The sequence below is a fragment of the Podarcis erhardii genome (genome assembly GCF_964252035.2).
Source record: "Podarcis erhardii genome assembly, chromosome: 13".
Classification (NCBI taxonomy): Eukaryota; Metazoa; Chordata; class Lepidosauria; order Squamata; family Lacertidae; genus Podarcis; species Podarcis erhardii.
In genome coordinates this window covers 28,027,125-28,044,236 of record NC_138502.1, presented here as the reverse complement: position 1 = coordinate 28,044,236, position 17,112 = coordinate 28,027,125, and the positions used below count along the sequence as shown (strand labels likewise).

General features: G+C 46.6%; 1 protein-coding gene across 2 annotated transcripts in view; it reads right to left on the bottom strand.

The window, feature by feature from the left end:
* RARA (retinoic acid receptor alpha) overlaps positions 1 to 17,112 on the bottom strand; it is a 186,876-nt gene that overhangs the window by 96,117 nt on the left and 73,647 nt on the right. For both annotated transcript variants that reach the window (XM_081838030.1, XM_081838029.1), the window contains one exon: positions 14,131 to 14,621. In XM_081838030.1, coding sequence (XP_081694156.1) covers positions 14,131 to 14,308 — 178 coding nt within the window. In that variant the 5' untranslated portion in view covers positions 14,309 to 14,621. The remainder of the gene's footprint in view (positions 1 to 14,130; positions 14,622 to 17,112) is intronic.

Below are 17,112 nucleotides of genomic sequence, written 5' to 3'. Positions count from 1 at the left end.
GATTAAAAAACAACACCACATTACAGTTCTTTAGAGAGAAAAAGAACCTGACCAGACCATTTTAATAACTTTGATTTAAATGCCTCTCTATGCAAAGGTCTCGTGGTAGAAAGCTACAGGGCCAAACAACCAGACCCCCGGGCTCCTTTAAGTGGCATTTCCCTACATATTTGATGATGGCACACATATATTCTGCTGCATAGCACGCACCAACAAAAGCTGAGGTAATATGCAGACAATATAAGGTTGTTTTTTTAGCATGGGGGGGGGCTGGCCCAGAACATGTGAAGCAACAATAAAGTGCCTTTTCTATGCTCACCCCTCCTGTCTGGGAATAGAGGGTGGCAGAACCTCCCTCAAAAATAACCCCATTTCTGGACTGTGGCATTGCAGACTGCAGGTAAGCAGGTAAGCAGGCTTGCATGGTTGAATGTTCCTAAATACAAACACAAACAAAGCAAAACCTTGTGCATAGGAAACTATGGTGTCAGGAAAAGGGTTCTAGCTCACTTTTATAGGCACAGGGAATGGTTTTGTATGGAGAACATCCTACTGAACAATTAATTAACACAATTAATTAATTGTGACAATGGAGGTCTGAGTCAAAAGAGCGCCCACGGGCGTCACACTGCCTCTGAGGTCTTCCTCTGGCACCCATGAAAATTTGGAGTCTACCCCACACCTTGTTGTGGCAGGTGTGTGTGAAGATGGTTATCTTTTTCTCCCTTGAAAACACCCAAAAGGAAAGCAGAGTGATATGTTTGGCACCAGCTTGGCTGCAGGAGTTGCAGGAAGGAGGAGCACAAACGATTCCACTCTTGATTTGTGCAGGGTTTGCTCCTTAGCCTTTTCTTCTCCCAAAGATGTTTACTCCCGAAGCCTTTCTTACAAATGAGTATAGCCACATGGCAGCGGAGGTTTAGGGTGAAAGTTTTCCTTCTCCCAGATGGGCTCCCTCCCCAGGAGGATGAGCCCCATCTGCCCCTCACTTCCCTCTACAGCATGTACAGAAACTGCCTTTTTGACCATTGGACCCACTATTGGTCTTGTCTGCTCAATCCACCAGAACCTATCTTTGCATGAAGGGGCAAGTCCCAATTCACCAAGGGTTGGAGAACCATCGTCTACTACCCTCACCTGGTCATTGTTGCATGGTGATATCTTCTAGGGGTCACAGATGGGAACTGAGTGTAGGGTGGGGACCAGAAGGAGCACAATGTGTCCCCTGCCAGGGGTAATACCCGTCCCCTAATACCCGATACACTCCAGAAAGGTTGGCAACACCTGTTCTAAAGCAACTGAGAAACCACCTTTCTTTTCCTTTACATGCAATCTATTCCACTGACATACGCTCGTAGATAGCATGTCATGTCCCACATACTGCTTGTACGTATTAAAATGCTGTGGAATGATGGGCCTCTTATATAAGCTTTTTCTAAAAATAAATAAAATAAAATAAAAAGCCCACATATTGCTTATACCTCTTCTGGGTTCTGCTAATTCCCAAAGACTTTCAGTCCAAAACTGGGTTGGATTGCTAGATGCCAGATTTCTATATTGCTTCTCCACCCACCCCTCCCATCTTCTTTAATTCTTCTGTTGTGTGTTTCTCTGGCGTCTCTCTTTTGTTTTTGCTGGACCTTCATCACGGTCCCAACCCTGGACCTTATTTCCACTCATTTAATAAGGAAATGAAGGGAGGCCCAATCACCTTCCTATGAAAAATGGCTTTTTGCTTGCCTGAATTTGGGGACAGGGTTCAAATTTACGTTTGAAGCAATTTGAGCATGGGCAGAGGGCCTCCCTCCCACCCACTGCATAGCCATGGGAAAGGGTGCAAGGCTTTCAAAACAGACAGGAGGTGCAGCGCTCCTTCTTAGAATTAATCCAGTGTCTCCATACTGCGTGGAAGTTTTTCTTTGCCCTCATGGAGGGGGGGGTAGAAAGGGAGGAGGACCCAGCGGAAAAATGTATCAAGTAACAGAATGCAAGGAGGGCCCCCACTGGTGAAGTGTTGGGGTGGGGGTGGAGAGGGAGAGAACCAATGCATAGCTCTGGGTCATGAAGGAGACTTTAATATGGGCGGCGGCGGCAGGGGGGTGGGGTGGCGGGTGGAAGAAAGGGGTGCTTTGGTGAAAACAGGATCGGGCTAATCACAATGCTGCGGAGGAGGAAGAAATCACTCTGAGGAATTTTTGTGAGGTGGGAGAGGAGACATCATAAAGCCCATGTGCTTTTAATCAGCTCTATGGTTCAAGCCATGACCCCAGAAGTTTGCATCAAAGGCCAAATTTGGTAGAAGCAGAGGGAGTGTATGTAAGGGAATTTGGGGGCGGGGGAGGGGAAGAGAGGGGGGCCTGGGGAACTAGACGTGGCAATTTATGAGAGCAGAGGGGGTGCATTTCTGTGCACACACGTGCTGCATCAGGACCTAAAGCATTTAGAACAAGAGAGGATTCCCTTCTGTTGTTGTTGTTTTTTAAGAGAAAGAGATACTACCAGGTCCAGATTCCGGCAGAGGCCTATAGGCACAAGCTCTGGGATCCTACTATCCCTTCTCAAAGGCACCAGCCTCTAGTCTCCATCCTCTTCCACCCCAAAACCCTATAAGTGCTGGGCACTTTCTGTGTTGAGGTCCAAGAAAGCTGGACTTTCAGATTAGGGCGAGCGTGTGTGGAACCATTTATTCCACACACACTCGCCCTAATCTGAAAGTCCAGCTTTCCTGGACCTCAACACAGAAAGTGCCCAGCACTGTCCTATCTGAAGAAGTGTGCATGCACACGAAAGCTCATACCAATAACTAACTTAGTTAGTCTCTAAGGTGCTACTGGAAGGATTTTATTTATTTATTTATTTTTACTATTTTGTTTTGACTATGACAGACCAACACGGCTGCCTACTTGTAACCTGCACTAACCATCAGACTCCTCCCAGTACCCTGGCCTTCCTAGGACAGAACCTAGGAAATCAAACAGAAGTCCTGGGATAGAAAGGGGCCTCATCCCCTTCCCCTAAAAACCAATGCCCTATAACATTAAACCTATTGATGATGAAAATTACACAAAACCAAGTCTGCAAAATAGGGTGGAAAGCTCCCGCTTCACTTACCCAACCACATTTCGCCCTTGTGCTTGTTGTGAGGTTGCCAACTGCTGTGCCCCAGCCGGAGTCCGGCAAGGACTTCCTCCTCTGCTTACCAGAAGTGATAAACCTCTTCCTCCATGCCCCACTGTCTCACAACTTGCTAGCTGCCAGTGACCACACCCAGCTAAACCAGACTTTTCCCTCCCCCCCCCCCCCGCAACCACCACCCCTACCTGCTATTGTGCCTTATTCGCTGTTAATTAAAACAAGGCCTACTTCACTACATCCGTATTAACTGGATCCAGCCGGGCTGTTAATGTGGCAGAGGCATAAACACTGCAATTATCAAATAAAGGCAGTTTGGAACGGGCAAAGGGGGGGGGGGTGCAAGGCCTGCATCAGGTGTTGCACTGAAATTACATATACTTTCCCCTACTATCTTCCACCCCACCAAAAAAACCCCCACCTTCTTCCATGGCAAGCCATAAACACAAGTTAGGAAAAGCTACTTCCAATGTGACACAGAATGCAGCAGCTCCCTTAGATGGAAGGGAGTTTACACAATTTTTGTGTGTAAAATTGTGTGTGTGCGTGCGCGCACGCGCACGCACACACACACACACAAAGACTGTGCAGACTGTTTTGTAAAACAGGCCGATTCCAGATTCCAAGAGTGATTTGGGGGTGGGGGGACATTAACAGGATGGGAAGAGATGTAAACAAACGAAATACTTTATTGCGGCATGAGCAGTGTTTGGATTTGCATCCCTCACCATTAGGCAGGAGAGGCCTATATGCGCCTGATAAAGGGTGGGGGTAGGTCTCACCTTAAGGGACGCGGGTGGCGCTGTGGGTTAAACCACAGAGCCTAGGACTTGCCGATCAGAAGGTCGGCGGTTCAAATCCCCATGACGGGGTGAGCTCCCGTTGCTCAGTCTCTGCTCCTGCCCACCTAGCAGTTCAAAAGCACATCAAAGTGCAAGTAGATAAATAGGTACTGCTCCGGCGGGAAGGTAAATGGCGTTTCTGTGCACTGCTCTGGTTCGCCAGAAGCGGCTTAGTCATGCTGGCCACATGACCCGGAAGCTGTACGCCGGCTCCCTCGGCCAATAAAGCAGGATGAGCGCTGCAACCCCAGAGTTGATCACGACTGGACCTAATGGACAGGGGTCCCTTTACCTAGGTCTCACTAGGATTTCCTGCTTACTATTAGGAAGCAGGGCAGCTACCTCAAGCAACAGATGCTGGGGTTTTTTTGCGGGGGTGGGGGGGAGCAGTGGCAGATGTCCCCTTCAACCCTTCCCCCAGCTATTTCCCTGGAAGATGCTGCCCAGTCCCCAGTGCTCATGAAAGGTCCAGATTGGCAGCTTCTGCGCATGGGTTGGGAGCAGGAGGGCACATCTTGCCCTTCACCCTCAGGTGGAAAAATATTTTGGGTTGGCCCTGCTCTGGTGCCCAACTATTGGGGAAAGGGCCTAAATGAGGAAAGGGACATTTTTTGAACTGACATTCTACTGCACCCGATCCTATCCTGCTTTCTAAACTGTTACTTCATCCATTTAAAGGTGGGCATCGGCATCCAAAAGAGGTTCTGGTAGGAAGCCCTGGTTTCTATTGAGGTTTGAACTGACAGCACCTCATGACTCCACCAGTGAGTCTGTGGAAGAAGACATGAGAGGACCAAAATGACCGGACAGAAAGCTCAGATATTAACCATTCCCCTCAGAGATTAGAGGGAAGTGGTATAGAAATTTAGGGCTCCTCAAAACTGAAATGCACACCTGTTGGAGGAAGGAAAGAAGGAAAGGGAAGAGAAGAAGAAGAAGAAGAAGAAGAAGAAGAAGAAGAAGAAGAAGAAGAAGAAGAAGAAGAAGAGAAGCAGCTATAAAGACCACCTGCAACCCATTTTTTAATGTCAAGGCTCTGAAACAACAACAACAACAGTTTGATTATTCATACCCTGTCCATCTGACTAGGTTGCCTCAGCCATTCTGGATGGCTTCCAGCATATACAAAAACATCATAAAGCATTAAACACTAAAAGCTTCCCTATACAGGACTGCCTTCAGTTGTCTTCTAAATGTTGTATAGTTACTTAACTCAACATTTTATGAGAAGGTGTTCCACAGGGTAGGTGCCACTACCGAGAAGGCCCTCTGCCTCGTTCCCTGTAACCTCACTACAGTGGTACCACCGGTTGTGGACGGAATCCATTCCGGAGGTCCGGTTGGATCCCGAGGTTTCCGCATCCTGAGGACCGCTTCTGCGCATGCACGCGCAGTGAAACCCGGTCAAATACTTCCGGGTTTGCCGCTTTCGCATCCTGAAGTTTACGTAACCAGAGGGTTACATAACTGGAGGTACTACTGTACTTGCAATGAGGGAACTGCCAGAAGGCCCTTAGAGCTGGATCTCAGTGTCTGGGCTGAATGATGGGGATGGAGATGGAAAGCAAAGCCTCTGAGCATGTGCAAAGTGTCTTCATGTCACCTAGTTAAACCAGTCATTGCTATTTCAAGGGCAGAAGATGTTAATTTGTGCAACCTCTCGGTTTTGAAACTGCACATGCGAAAACACCCCCAAGTACATCGTGGGCCCCAGAAGAAGTGGGCACCATGCCAGCGCAACTTGGAGCCTTGAGGCAAAAGGAACCAGTCTTGTCAGCTCTGGGAAAGCTGAGGTGGGTGAACTTTGCCCCACTGAGCAAATGCTAAGAATGTGCTAGACAGAGCAGGCAAGTAGGTGGAGAGAAGGGCAGGGAGCCAGGATTCAGAGAGAATTCCCTGACCTGAGATTCCAGGCTGGGAGGAGGGGAGTCTAATGGCATTTGCGGGGTGAAAGGGAGCAGCTAGGAAGCATGTGAATCGTGGCCTTCTGCAGCACACTGGACCTAATTTAAGAACTGTTTCCCCAAAGTTATGCACTGAATTCCTGAGGCTATTTAGTGCTTACAGGCTAATGCTGCTTCAACAGTCCTCCAGAATCTGAGCCCTTGCCTGTTGCATATTGTACTTGAGAACCAGCACTACATGAATTCTATGCAATGTGTTCTAATGAGAATATGCAGATTGAGGTACTATCCCTTTGTAAAAAAATCCCTCTCAAAACCAACCACAGCCAGGATACATCAAAGTTCAGTGCCAAGCCCTAGAACATACAGAAGCTCATGTTCTCAAGGCGTCCTGCTGCACACAGGACGGAATAACCCCTGGGAATCAGCAGGAGTCCCAGTCCCAGGCAGTCCAACTTAGGGGTGCCCACATCAGCCAATATATTTCACACCCACCCACTCTGGGCCTCCTCATTCATTGAACATGGCTCTCCCTGGGATGCAGTCCTAGAAGCTTCTTTGGTAGGTCTGCAGCTTCTACTATAAAGTCCAAACTAAGGTGGGCTAGAGGGAAGCAGACGGCCAAGAGAACTGAGAAGGGACTAGCTTCCATATCTCATACCAGAGCAAACGGGTTTAAGTATCATCTGTTACCAAGAAAGGGCTCTTTCCGCTTCTCCTGTGCCTAGAAAGCAGGGTCAGGGCAGCCTTCCGCTTGCCCCGTGCTTTCTAGCCATCCACCAGAGCGGTTTTGCCTTTGCCCTGCCACCCTCCCTCTCTGGAAAACCCATTCCTTCTTGCTAAATCAGAGCAAACATCAACCTGGAGAAAACATGATTGACATTTGATCCAATTCAGTGGTAAACACTGGGTTTCCCTGAGGGAAAGAGGCAGGGCAAGCAGACGTGTGGATGAGGTTAGAAGAACGTAGCATTTCCCACAGAATGAACAGAAACCCAAATTCTAGATTCAGTCAACAGAGATATAAGTGCTGGCTGCATTTCCTCAAGAAGAGAATGCACATAACACATGAGGTTTTGAAAACCCACATTTATCCACACTTGACAGTCACACTTTACGTTTTCAAGTGCATGCTTAAATATCGTAGGGATGCACTTAAAAAACGGAATGTGAATTCACTTCTTAATTGACCATGCCAGAGGTCTTTATAGGTAGCAATCTGGAAAGCAGAGAACGACCTGCATTTAGCGGGGGGGGGGGGCGGGCATTGTTTTTGGATAAAGCACTTTAACCAATTTTGAGATTTGGCCTTCTCGGTCCGTGTGCTTGCTGTTCCGTTAACTAAATCAATCTGGGTCTACAGTTTGCTTTAATGTATATGGTTTGACATGGATGTTGTCCTGACGATTATTTTGCTTTTCGTTTCAACGTTTTAAACTCTATTACTGTCATCAAGGCCATTTTGTCAGTGCTTTTGTTTATTTTTCAATTGCACTTGTGCTTGAAACGAAACACTTAAACGAAAGCTGAGTTTTTAAACATACACAAAAACACAAACACGCTAATTTTCTTGGTCCCATACCTCGCCGAGCAGACCTGAAATCTTACTCCATCCACAAACTGGACAGACTAAAATTCAACATCAAAAACAGAAAAAGCACCCATGGATGAGGAGAAGTGAAACCTAGGAGTCCCAGCTCCTTATCCTACTCGCCTTCTCAACTCTACACGCAAATTGCTGAAACAGAACCAAAGGATCTTGACCCTCAAACAGAGGGCAAGAGAGGTGAGTGATCAACACAGGCTCTCACTTGAACTATGCAGCCCCCACCAAACAGCCCCCTCCCAAACTGCGCCTCCTTGGCCTCAGCATATGTCAAGAGGTTTGTTTATTCCTTTTAAACCTTTGTTTCCTGTTATTCAAGTTATTTATAAAAAGGGCTCTCTTGCCTGGAAAGTGGAGAGGGGAGGAGATAGAGAAAAATAAGAGGGAATGAAAGAGAAATGTTAAAAAGGAGGTGGGGGGAGGAGGAGGAGGAGGAGGAGGAGGAGGAGGAGGGGAAATGGATTCTATTCAAGCTATTCTTCCAAGGTTATCCAAAATACAGGCTCCGCCATGCTTCCCATCCTGTAGAACAGGGAGATATGCCATTTGGGCCTCTCACCCCACAGGGCATAGCAAAACACAATGCCAACACCAACCCAACAACAACAGGAAGGGGGGAGAAAATAAACGACCAGCAAGCGATACAGCTTCTTCATAGAACTGTAGCGTTGGAAGGGATCCAGAGGGTCATCTAGTCCCACCCCCTGCAATGCAGGAATCTCAACACGAGGTTCCCCATCCAATTTGAAACCATACAGGACCCTGCTTAGCTTTGCGAATGTGTTGGCAGTTTTAGTGCTGCACCACTTGCTGCCATGGACGCAGATAATAAAGGACCCCCCAAAATCCGTAAGCAAGACATATGCCAAAACACACTTCCCTTCCTAGCTCTAAAATGAAGCGGGCCTGTGCTCCTCTGGGAAATGCAGATTTCCAGGGGCAAAAGCTGTTGGCTGGTACTATTCAGCATAGAGATGCTGATGTGCCCCTATAATAAGCATGATTAACACTGGATGTCTCCTTTTATTCTTCCTGGTGGGGTTCACAAGGAATATGTAGCCTCCCCCCCCCCCAATGTCCCCAAGCGCACCCTTTTATCTTTTCCTCCGACAAACATGAATGACCCACTGGGGAAGAGTAAAAGCACAGAGCTTTGGGGTGAAAACTGTGTTAGGGGCAAAACCTACCCAACCCCCCTACTGGGGATGCCACAAAGGGGTATGCACAAGATGGGTGGGTTTGCATGCAGAAGACATGCAGAGTTTTCTTATACGTGCCCAGGATTACTGCAATATATAAGCCTCAGTCTCCAAAGCAGACAGTACGCTCCGAACACACGCCAACACCACAACTGAATTCTTACCATTTATATATAGTAATTTAAATGTTCAAAACACGTCAACTGCATTAGTTAGTCAGTAAATCCTTGCAGCAACCTTATATAGGAAGGGAAGCGTCATCCCCATATTGCAGGCAGAATATTGGCTGGCCTTAGAGTCAGCAAACAAGGAGGCTAATTTCTACAAGGATGCTAAAATACCCTTGCAATATGTCTTGTCTAGCCATATGGGATAAGCTGCACAGACACCAAGTTGTTCCTGAGAGGTCCTCCTCCAGGTACCTCTGCTGTCTCAATTGAGGTGGAGAGCAGTGGGGGAAGAGGGATTTTGCAGTTGCGGTGGGACCCCTTATTGAACTGTCCCCCTAGGAATGTTCAGCTGGCTTCTAGTCTTTAATGTCTTTAAGGCAGCAGGTTGCAGCAACTGCAGTTGCTTGCAGTTGCTTGCAAAAGTTACAATCTGTAGCACCCCTGGCTAGGGCTGGGGAAGACTCCTGCCAATGTAAACAAAGCTCAAGCTAGATACAGGAAAGACCATTTCACTCCCCCCTGCTGTCAACCTCTGATGAATCTCTTATTTTGCTGACACTGTTTTACTGTTGATGGACGGTATATTGATTGTTGTTCTATTGTGTCTTAGAAGATATATTATAAACTGCCCTGGAAATTTATAATTTAATAGCAGTATTTAAAGTGCTTTAAATAAATACATACTTAAAATATTGATTAAAATAGTAGTATTTAAAAATAAGGACAACTGGCTTGCAGTGCTTGAAAGAAACAAGCGAAGTTTGCTCTGAGATTGTAGGATCCTTGGCTTGCAACAGTTCTGCATTGGGTACATCTTTTAAGATTCCTTCGGAGCCTGCAATCAACATTTTTACAAGAACACCAAACGTGCTCACAGTACATCCTGGCTCCCCTCCAGAGGAAATCAACCATACAAAGCTTGCCTTGAACTTTATACTGCTTAGAAAGTTGTGGTTGGTTTTTTTAAAAGCCTAGTGTCTGCAAAAACATGAAGTTTCACTCCTAATGACGACAGCTTTTTCTTTTTAAAAATAGATGTTTCTAGTCCCTAGGACTGCAAAGACAAGCTTGGAAAGGTGTAGGTGATGCCTGGTAACACTTTTTTTTTGGGGGGGGGGGACGGCTGAGCAAGATTTCCATGCATCAGGAATTTGAAATTCAATATCCCACATACCATAGTTCCTTGCTCCATCCCATAATGAGTAGCAGAGAGTATTTAAAGTAAGCAAATAAAAAAAACTTATAAAGTTTACAGGTTTCAAGATTCTGCTTTCCTTCCTGCAAAATCTGCAGCATTTCGTAGCTAAGGTTATTCACAACCTCCCTGTATATACTCTGTATATACTGAAAAATGGATTGTTGGGGACACAAACACCAGCCTCTCCTATAAACCTGCAGTGGCACTGGGCACGGAATCTTTCTCCATCTGTAAACTGGAACCACCACTTGTCTCCTCCCATTCACAGGTTTGCTATGAGGATGAACAAGAAACAACGTAAAGCCTCATGCTGTGTAATTTTTTTTTGTTTGTTTGTTTACTAATGCTAAAAATGAGTTTTGGAGCAACAAATGTACAAGGAAATGGGTCCAAGGACTTGGAAGGATCACAGAAAATTTCAGAGAACCTTGTGGAGCACTAAACCCCACCCCTCCAAAATGCAAACAAAAATGGCTTCAGTTATTGGCTAAATATCACACTTTTCTTCTTCAAAAATGGATTAGAAGCATTTTCTTCATCCAAGATGCTAAGAGTAGTGATTCCCCAATCAAAGGAATTCTAGGGAACCACTGCATTGTTTGAACCACACAACGTTTGTATGGAAGGGGATACAAGAGTCAAGAGCAGAGCTCAGGAGCTGCCTCAAAGCATACAAAGACTGGGGGGGGGGGGGCTCCTTCATTGCCTCTTGATTTGCGGGCAAAGCAGCAGCTCATTCAACTCCTGTTTTTTTAAAATTTCCTGCCTAGTTGCAAAACGATGTTCCTTGCCCTCCGGCTCTACAGCTTCTCCCAAGTTGCATCAGCAGTTATATTGAGAGAGATGCAGCATGTGCCAAAATCTGGGGGGCTGGAAGGGGTGGGTGGGGAGGTTCAGTGGTTGCACCATCATACTAAAGGGAAGAGATGTTTTGTTAGTAGTTTTCAACCCACATGCTGTGCTCAAGGATACCTCAAAGCTCAGTAATTCACAAGTCTTCATGGCAGGACCCCAAAGAAATCTATTACCTCCTATTTGGATTGGAGGGAGGGAGAGGGAGGTACTAGTCTACTGGGCGTTCGGCCATGTTAAGAAAAACAGGTGTAGAGCTCAGGGGCACACAATATATATAATTCCCATGACACTTGCATGAGATCTAAGTTTCTAGTTCTGATGGTTATAGGGACAAGTTGGGAGGTGGGGGGGATGAGACAAGGGAAAACAGCAATCAGACAGAAGGAAGCAATTACGCAGAGAGCAGAAATATTTTCACAGCTCCAATGTTTTTGTAAGGCTGACTTGAGTTTTCCGTGTTCAAGGATAGCGATTTGAGGATTAAGCTGTCAGCCTTGAATTGGGCGCAAGAGCACAGAACCTGGTAGGCAACCCAACATTAAATGAAAAGCTAAATTTTAAAGGGATCTTTTTTTTATTTTTTAAAAAAATAGATTGAAAAAGACACCATTTGTTAATATTATAGAATGGTAAACGAATCAAGTTCAAGACTTCACTCTCGACCTCATTTCCATCTCCATCTCCCTCCACACTTTTGCTCAGATCACCCCAACTCCTCCTTCCGCAGCAGAGTACTGTGTCTAACACACAGCAAGCAAGATGGTGCAGTCAATTGCGAGGACATAGAAAGCAAGCACGTTTCACCTGGTTGTCCCGGGGTGGAGTTGACAACACTATCACCCCACAAAGCCAATCTAGGAGAGCTCAAGCCTGCTCTGCACCCTTTTTCTGAGGTGTATTCCATAATTTTACTGCACAGGTGAGAGGCGTGGTATTGAGAGGAGCAGCCAACGTCTCCCAAGAAATTCAGCGTTAAGTTTTAAGGGCTTCAGAAGATAGGAGACAGAAACAATTCCACTTGAAATTTAAGGCACTGGAGACAGGATGAATGCATCCCCGAGCAATATTTCCAGGAGTCAGGAAAGAGGGCTTCCAAGTCTGCATGTCTTTTATTCTCTCCATGACGCTCAACAGTATGAATTCTGCAACCAGAAAGTGAATATTGGGGGGGGGGGGGGAGTTTCTTACCAAGCACAATATTTACTGATCTCAGAACTGAGTTTGCCTTGGTATGGATCTTGGGATTATCTTTGTGCAGCAGTTTGAATTTGTTGTTGTTTTTAAAAGAAAAACCATATAAAAGGTAGCAGGTTTTCGGGATTCCATATGTAGCCCAGGAGCAAGCAGTATCTAAGAGTGGAGAACAACAACAACAAATTCAAATTTGGCTTTCTTTCACCTGTTAACTTACGTACAGGGGGAAACCATCTTGAAAGCGTCTAATTGTCGTGCAACAGTTGACGACGGGTCCTTTTGGACAAGCATCCCGTGCAAGTCATGTGACCCACAAGAGACCATGGCATCCCAAAATGTAGGTTTTAGGACACCACAATCTTACACATTTTGGAGCGCCTCCAGTTGATGGGTATGTGCCACAGAATCCCCTGGGTGGGTTACGCAGACCACCCCCGGGGTCCACGGACCACTAATTGGGAACCACTGTCTTATAGCACTGGTTTAGGCGGAGGAACCCAAGGTCAAATCCTCTCTCAGCTACGAAGCTCACTTGGTGAGTCATTGACTCTCAGTCTAACCTACCTGGAAGGGCTGTTGTCAGTTCACAACATCGGTTCACATTCCTTGTAGGAAAGGTGGGGTGCAAAATGTAATAAATAGATATGTAATCATGGGAGTGTCAAGATGTTTAGCAGGGCTGCCTGCCCAAATATTCATATGCATATAATACATCAATTATTGTATCTCGGTGCTGAAACTTGGATAGAAGCCCAAAGAACCTTGTTTTCAAAACTTAATGGAGTATCAAACACGCTTCACAGTCAAAATAAAAAATTCCTGAACGTGTTGGAAGAGCCTGGGCGTGTGTCAAGTCACATGATTGTGGATTTTATGGACAAGTTGGCAAAGTTTGCTGTTATTTAATTTCCGAATGTTGAAACAGCTCAACTGTTATAATCTCAAATTTTAGGTAAACATTAAAGCCGGGGGGGGGGGGGGAGATTAGAACTCCAGAATGTTAAGCGTTCTCTTTTCAAAAGCTAGAAAGTGCGCCAAGCTTCAAAAATTTAGCGTTATGTTTTCATGCCAAATTTAGTAGAGGCCTGGCAGCATCAAGACACAACTTCACGGAGTCTCTGGATGAAGGGGAAGAACGCTACAACCAACCAAAAGAAATGGCCAAGAAGAGACCATTCTACGAAGAGTAAAAATAAGTGTTTAAGATAAGACACGGCATGCACTCTGTTTTGTAACCTGCACTATAGACTTCTGGCCTTCCAAATATAGAGAACTACAACTTCCATCAAACCTGGCCAACATTGCCAATGATCAGGGATGATGGGAGTTGTAGTCCGCAACATTTGGAGGGCAGCACACCGACTACCCTTGCGAAGACCGACATTCCGGTAAGTTGAATACTGGAATTGACCTTGCCTCTCTCCTAACATGCCAAGTGGGCTATCCACTTCCTTTTTAAAAAGTTTTAAAGAAACACACATTTCTTCAGCTACAGATCTACTCTTGGTTGTCTTCCTCATGCTGTACTTACCCCGGAATAATGAACAATTTTTTAAAAAGTAGTAAAAGTGCTTAGGAGGCCAGAGAGTGTGAAGTTTCACTGGTTTATATCAGTCAGACTATTTGCCCATCTAAGCTAGTATTGCCTACTCTGAAAGGCAGCTCTTCTCACATCACCCTGACACCTGTCAATCTTGCCTGGAGATGCTGGCGAATGGAACCTGGGACCTTCTGCATGCACAGACCATGTGTGTGCATGTTGGTGATGCAAGCGTGGCATAAGTTTACTTCACCACCCCCATCCCAAAATTAAAGCTGTCCCTCCTAGAAAACTCACAGAGCCAGCTTTTCCCAACCCCCCCCCACCAAACTAAGGGAAAGAAAGGTGCATTCTGTGAAATGCAGCGTGGCAGCTTTCAAAACTGGCCCCTGCTGCTCTAAACCTGTTGCCTTTGCGCCAAGTGAATCCATCTCTCTCATTGCACATATTGCGCCCATCAGCCCCTGACTCTTGACCGTAGGGTACTTACTGGCTGGTGATGGTGTGCTGTACCCGCTGACCGGCAGCTGGTGTTGCATCCCTGGCAGAGCTCCTGGAGGTGAAAGGCCCCCGATCATGTGTGGAAAGAAGAATGCATAGTGTGGGACTGGGTAGCTGTTGAGATGCCCGCTCCCCGGCGTGGAGCAGGAGCTGCTGTTGCTCGCCATGGCTGGTACACTCCGCAGGCCTGATCCTTGGGCAGAGGGATTCACATAGGGGCTGAGTAGGGAGCAATCGCCATCGAAGCCTTATTCATCCAGGACCGCCAACGACTCAGTTCGGCGTCAATGCAGCCTCCCCTTTCCAAGGGGCCAGGCAGGGGCACGCAGCACGTTCCGTCCGCGGGTTGACTGCTCAGGTGAGAGGGAGCAAGCGCTGAGGATTCAAAGGTGATCTCCTGCAGTTCCCTCTTGAGTCAGGCCCTCCAAAGCGGGCATGTAGGGGAAGGCAAACAGGTCCACTCCCAAGTCAGAGGCAGAGCTGTAACCAAAGAAGGGTGAAAAGTGAGCAAGGCACAGGCATTGCATGTATGTTCGTGTTTATTACATTTATAAACTACCTTTTCTTCCACAAGAACCTTGTGAGGTAGGCTAGGCTGAGAGATGGTGACTGGCCCAAGGTCAGCTTCATGGCTGTGTGGGGATCTGAACCCTGCTCTCCCAGGCCCTAGTCCAACATTCTAACCATTGCGCCACACTGGCAGGAACCTCTGGTAATTATGAAGAAATGGTCCCCCAGAACCCTCCCCTTCCCCCCTTTTTTTGCACCAGCTAGGGATCACCTTCTTGTTTTCTTTCAAAGATAAATGCAAGGCAACCCAATTCTAAGTATCTTGAATTGCATTTCCCTGTAGATCAGATTCTGGAGCCCTCTAGATATCTGCTGGACCAAAGCCCCCATCACCCGACCTAACCACTGGCAACGCTGGTTGGGACTGATGGGAGTTGCAGTTCATTATGATTTGTAAGGTATCCAATCCAAAGACCCATCTTGGAGAGCATCCTGACCCCACAGTGGCCCATCAGCCCCCAAGCAGGGCATGAGTGCTGTAGCCCTCCCAACTGTCTTCCCCAATACTGGAGGCAGTACACGGCCTTCATGATTAGCTGCTGTTAAGATACTACATTGGTTCAGATGTTGTCTAGCAAACGTACAGTGGTGCCTCGCAAGACGAAAAGAATCCGTTCCGCGATTCTCTTCGTCTAGCGGTTTTTCGTCTTGCGAAGCAAGCCCATTGACAGCTTAGCGGATTAGTGCTATTAGCGGCTTTTAGCGATCAGCTGTTAAGCGGCTTATCAGCGGAACAGCTGATAAGCGGCTTAGGAAAGGGGGGGAGCGGAAAAAAACTGTGGGAACTCGCAAGATTTTTTCGTCTTGCGAAGCAACCCCATAGAGAAATTCGTTTAGCAAACCGCCTCCAAAACGGAAAACCCTTTCGTCTAGCGGGTTTTCCGTCTTGCGAGGCGTTCGTCTTGCGGGGCACCACTGTAGTTAATCCGTGCATTTTAATTAAGACAACACATGTGAATTTGTTTATAAAAACTTTAAGGATAGATAGATGATAGATAGATAGATAGATAGATAGATAGAGATAGATAGATAGATAGATGATAGATAGATAGATATAGATAGATGATAGATAGATAGATGATAGATGATAGATAGATAGATAGATAGATAGATAGATAGATAATAGATAGATAGATAGACAGACAGACAGATAGATAGATGATAAATGATAGATAGATAGATAGATAGATAGATAGATAGATAGATGATAGAATGGACTTGAGGCACGAACCATAACAGAGCCTCTTCAAACTCTATGATTCTATAAAATAGACCCTATGTTACCTTACTTGTAGAAATATTTGGGGTCACACACACACACACACACACACACACACACACACGACTGTCAGTGTGGACAATATTGAGCAATTGACTGGTGCGACTCAGTAAAAGATAGCTTCTGATGTTCCTATACACACACTCCTTATGCCGCTAAGTGCAAAATAAATAAAATTTAAGGGGCCCGAGTGTTTAATCTAACTTTAGCCCCACTGCTATGTTTGTTGATACATCAGATTTGCCTTTTTGGTACCTCTCTGCACTGCCATGCTTTTCCTCTGTCTTGATCCAGAATAATGACCACACACTCTCCCTCAATACATGTGCTGCTGTTGACTTTACATGGCAGCAGCCTACCCTCACTGGATTCCATAGGACTGAGAAAGATAAGTTAGGCAACATGCTGTAAACTGGCACTGAGAGGAGAGCTTTCAGTGAGCAAACGTCACCATGCCCTCCTATACTCTGCCCAGGCAGGAACTTCCCCTCCAACAACGTCTGCAGAAGCAAGGCCACCTCACAGACACACCAGGAGAAAGAAGACCCCTTTCATTCTGTCATCCCATCCAAGGGGGGGACAGGTGGAATGGGGAGGGGGTGCAGATGAGCAACAGGACCACAGCTCTGGCCAAATCTGAGAGGGAAATCCAGAAGAGGGCAGAGATCTTGGCACCCTGGTCTCGGGCACCACACAGAGACGACTCTCTTCCTGCACCCCAAAGCTTGGGTGCCGTTCCTCCTTGGTCTCTGCCGCCCAGCCAGGCCCGGCTACCACCACCACCCAATCTCCACCCCTCCCCTCCGTGGGTAATTACCACAGGAGACCATTTATTGCTCTCCCTTGACAGGAGGTGACAGGTGGCCCAGCCCCTCCAGACAAATGAGTTGGAGGTCGGGAGGTTTGGCTACCTGCTGCCCTTGCCGAACCATAAATCACCGGGAAAGGGGGGGGGGAGAGAGAATGGAGTGCAGACCACTAAGGGAAATGCTGATTAATGAAAAACAAAATAAAAGGTCTCCTACCTTCCCCCCTCCCCAAGGAAGCAGATGGAGGAAGCCGATTCCTATGGAAGACTTTGAATAGAAGGGGGGGGTCCTCTCTGCCCTAGACGTACTCTAT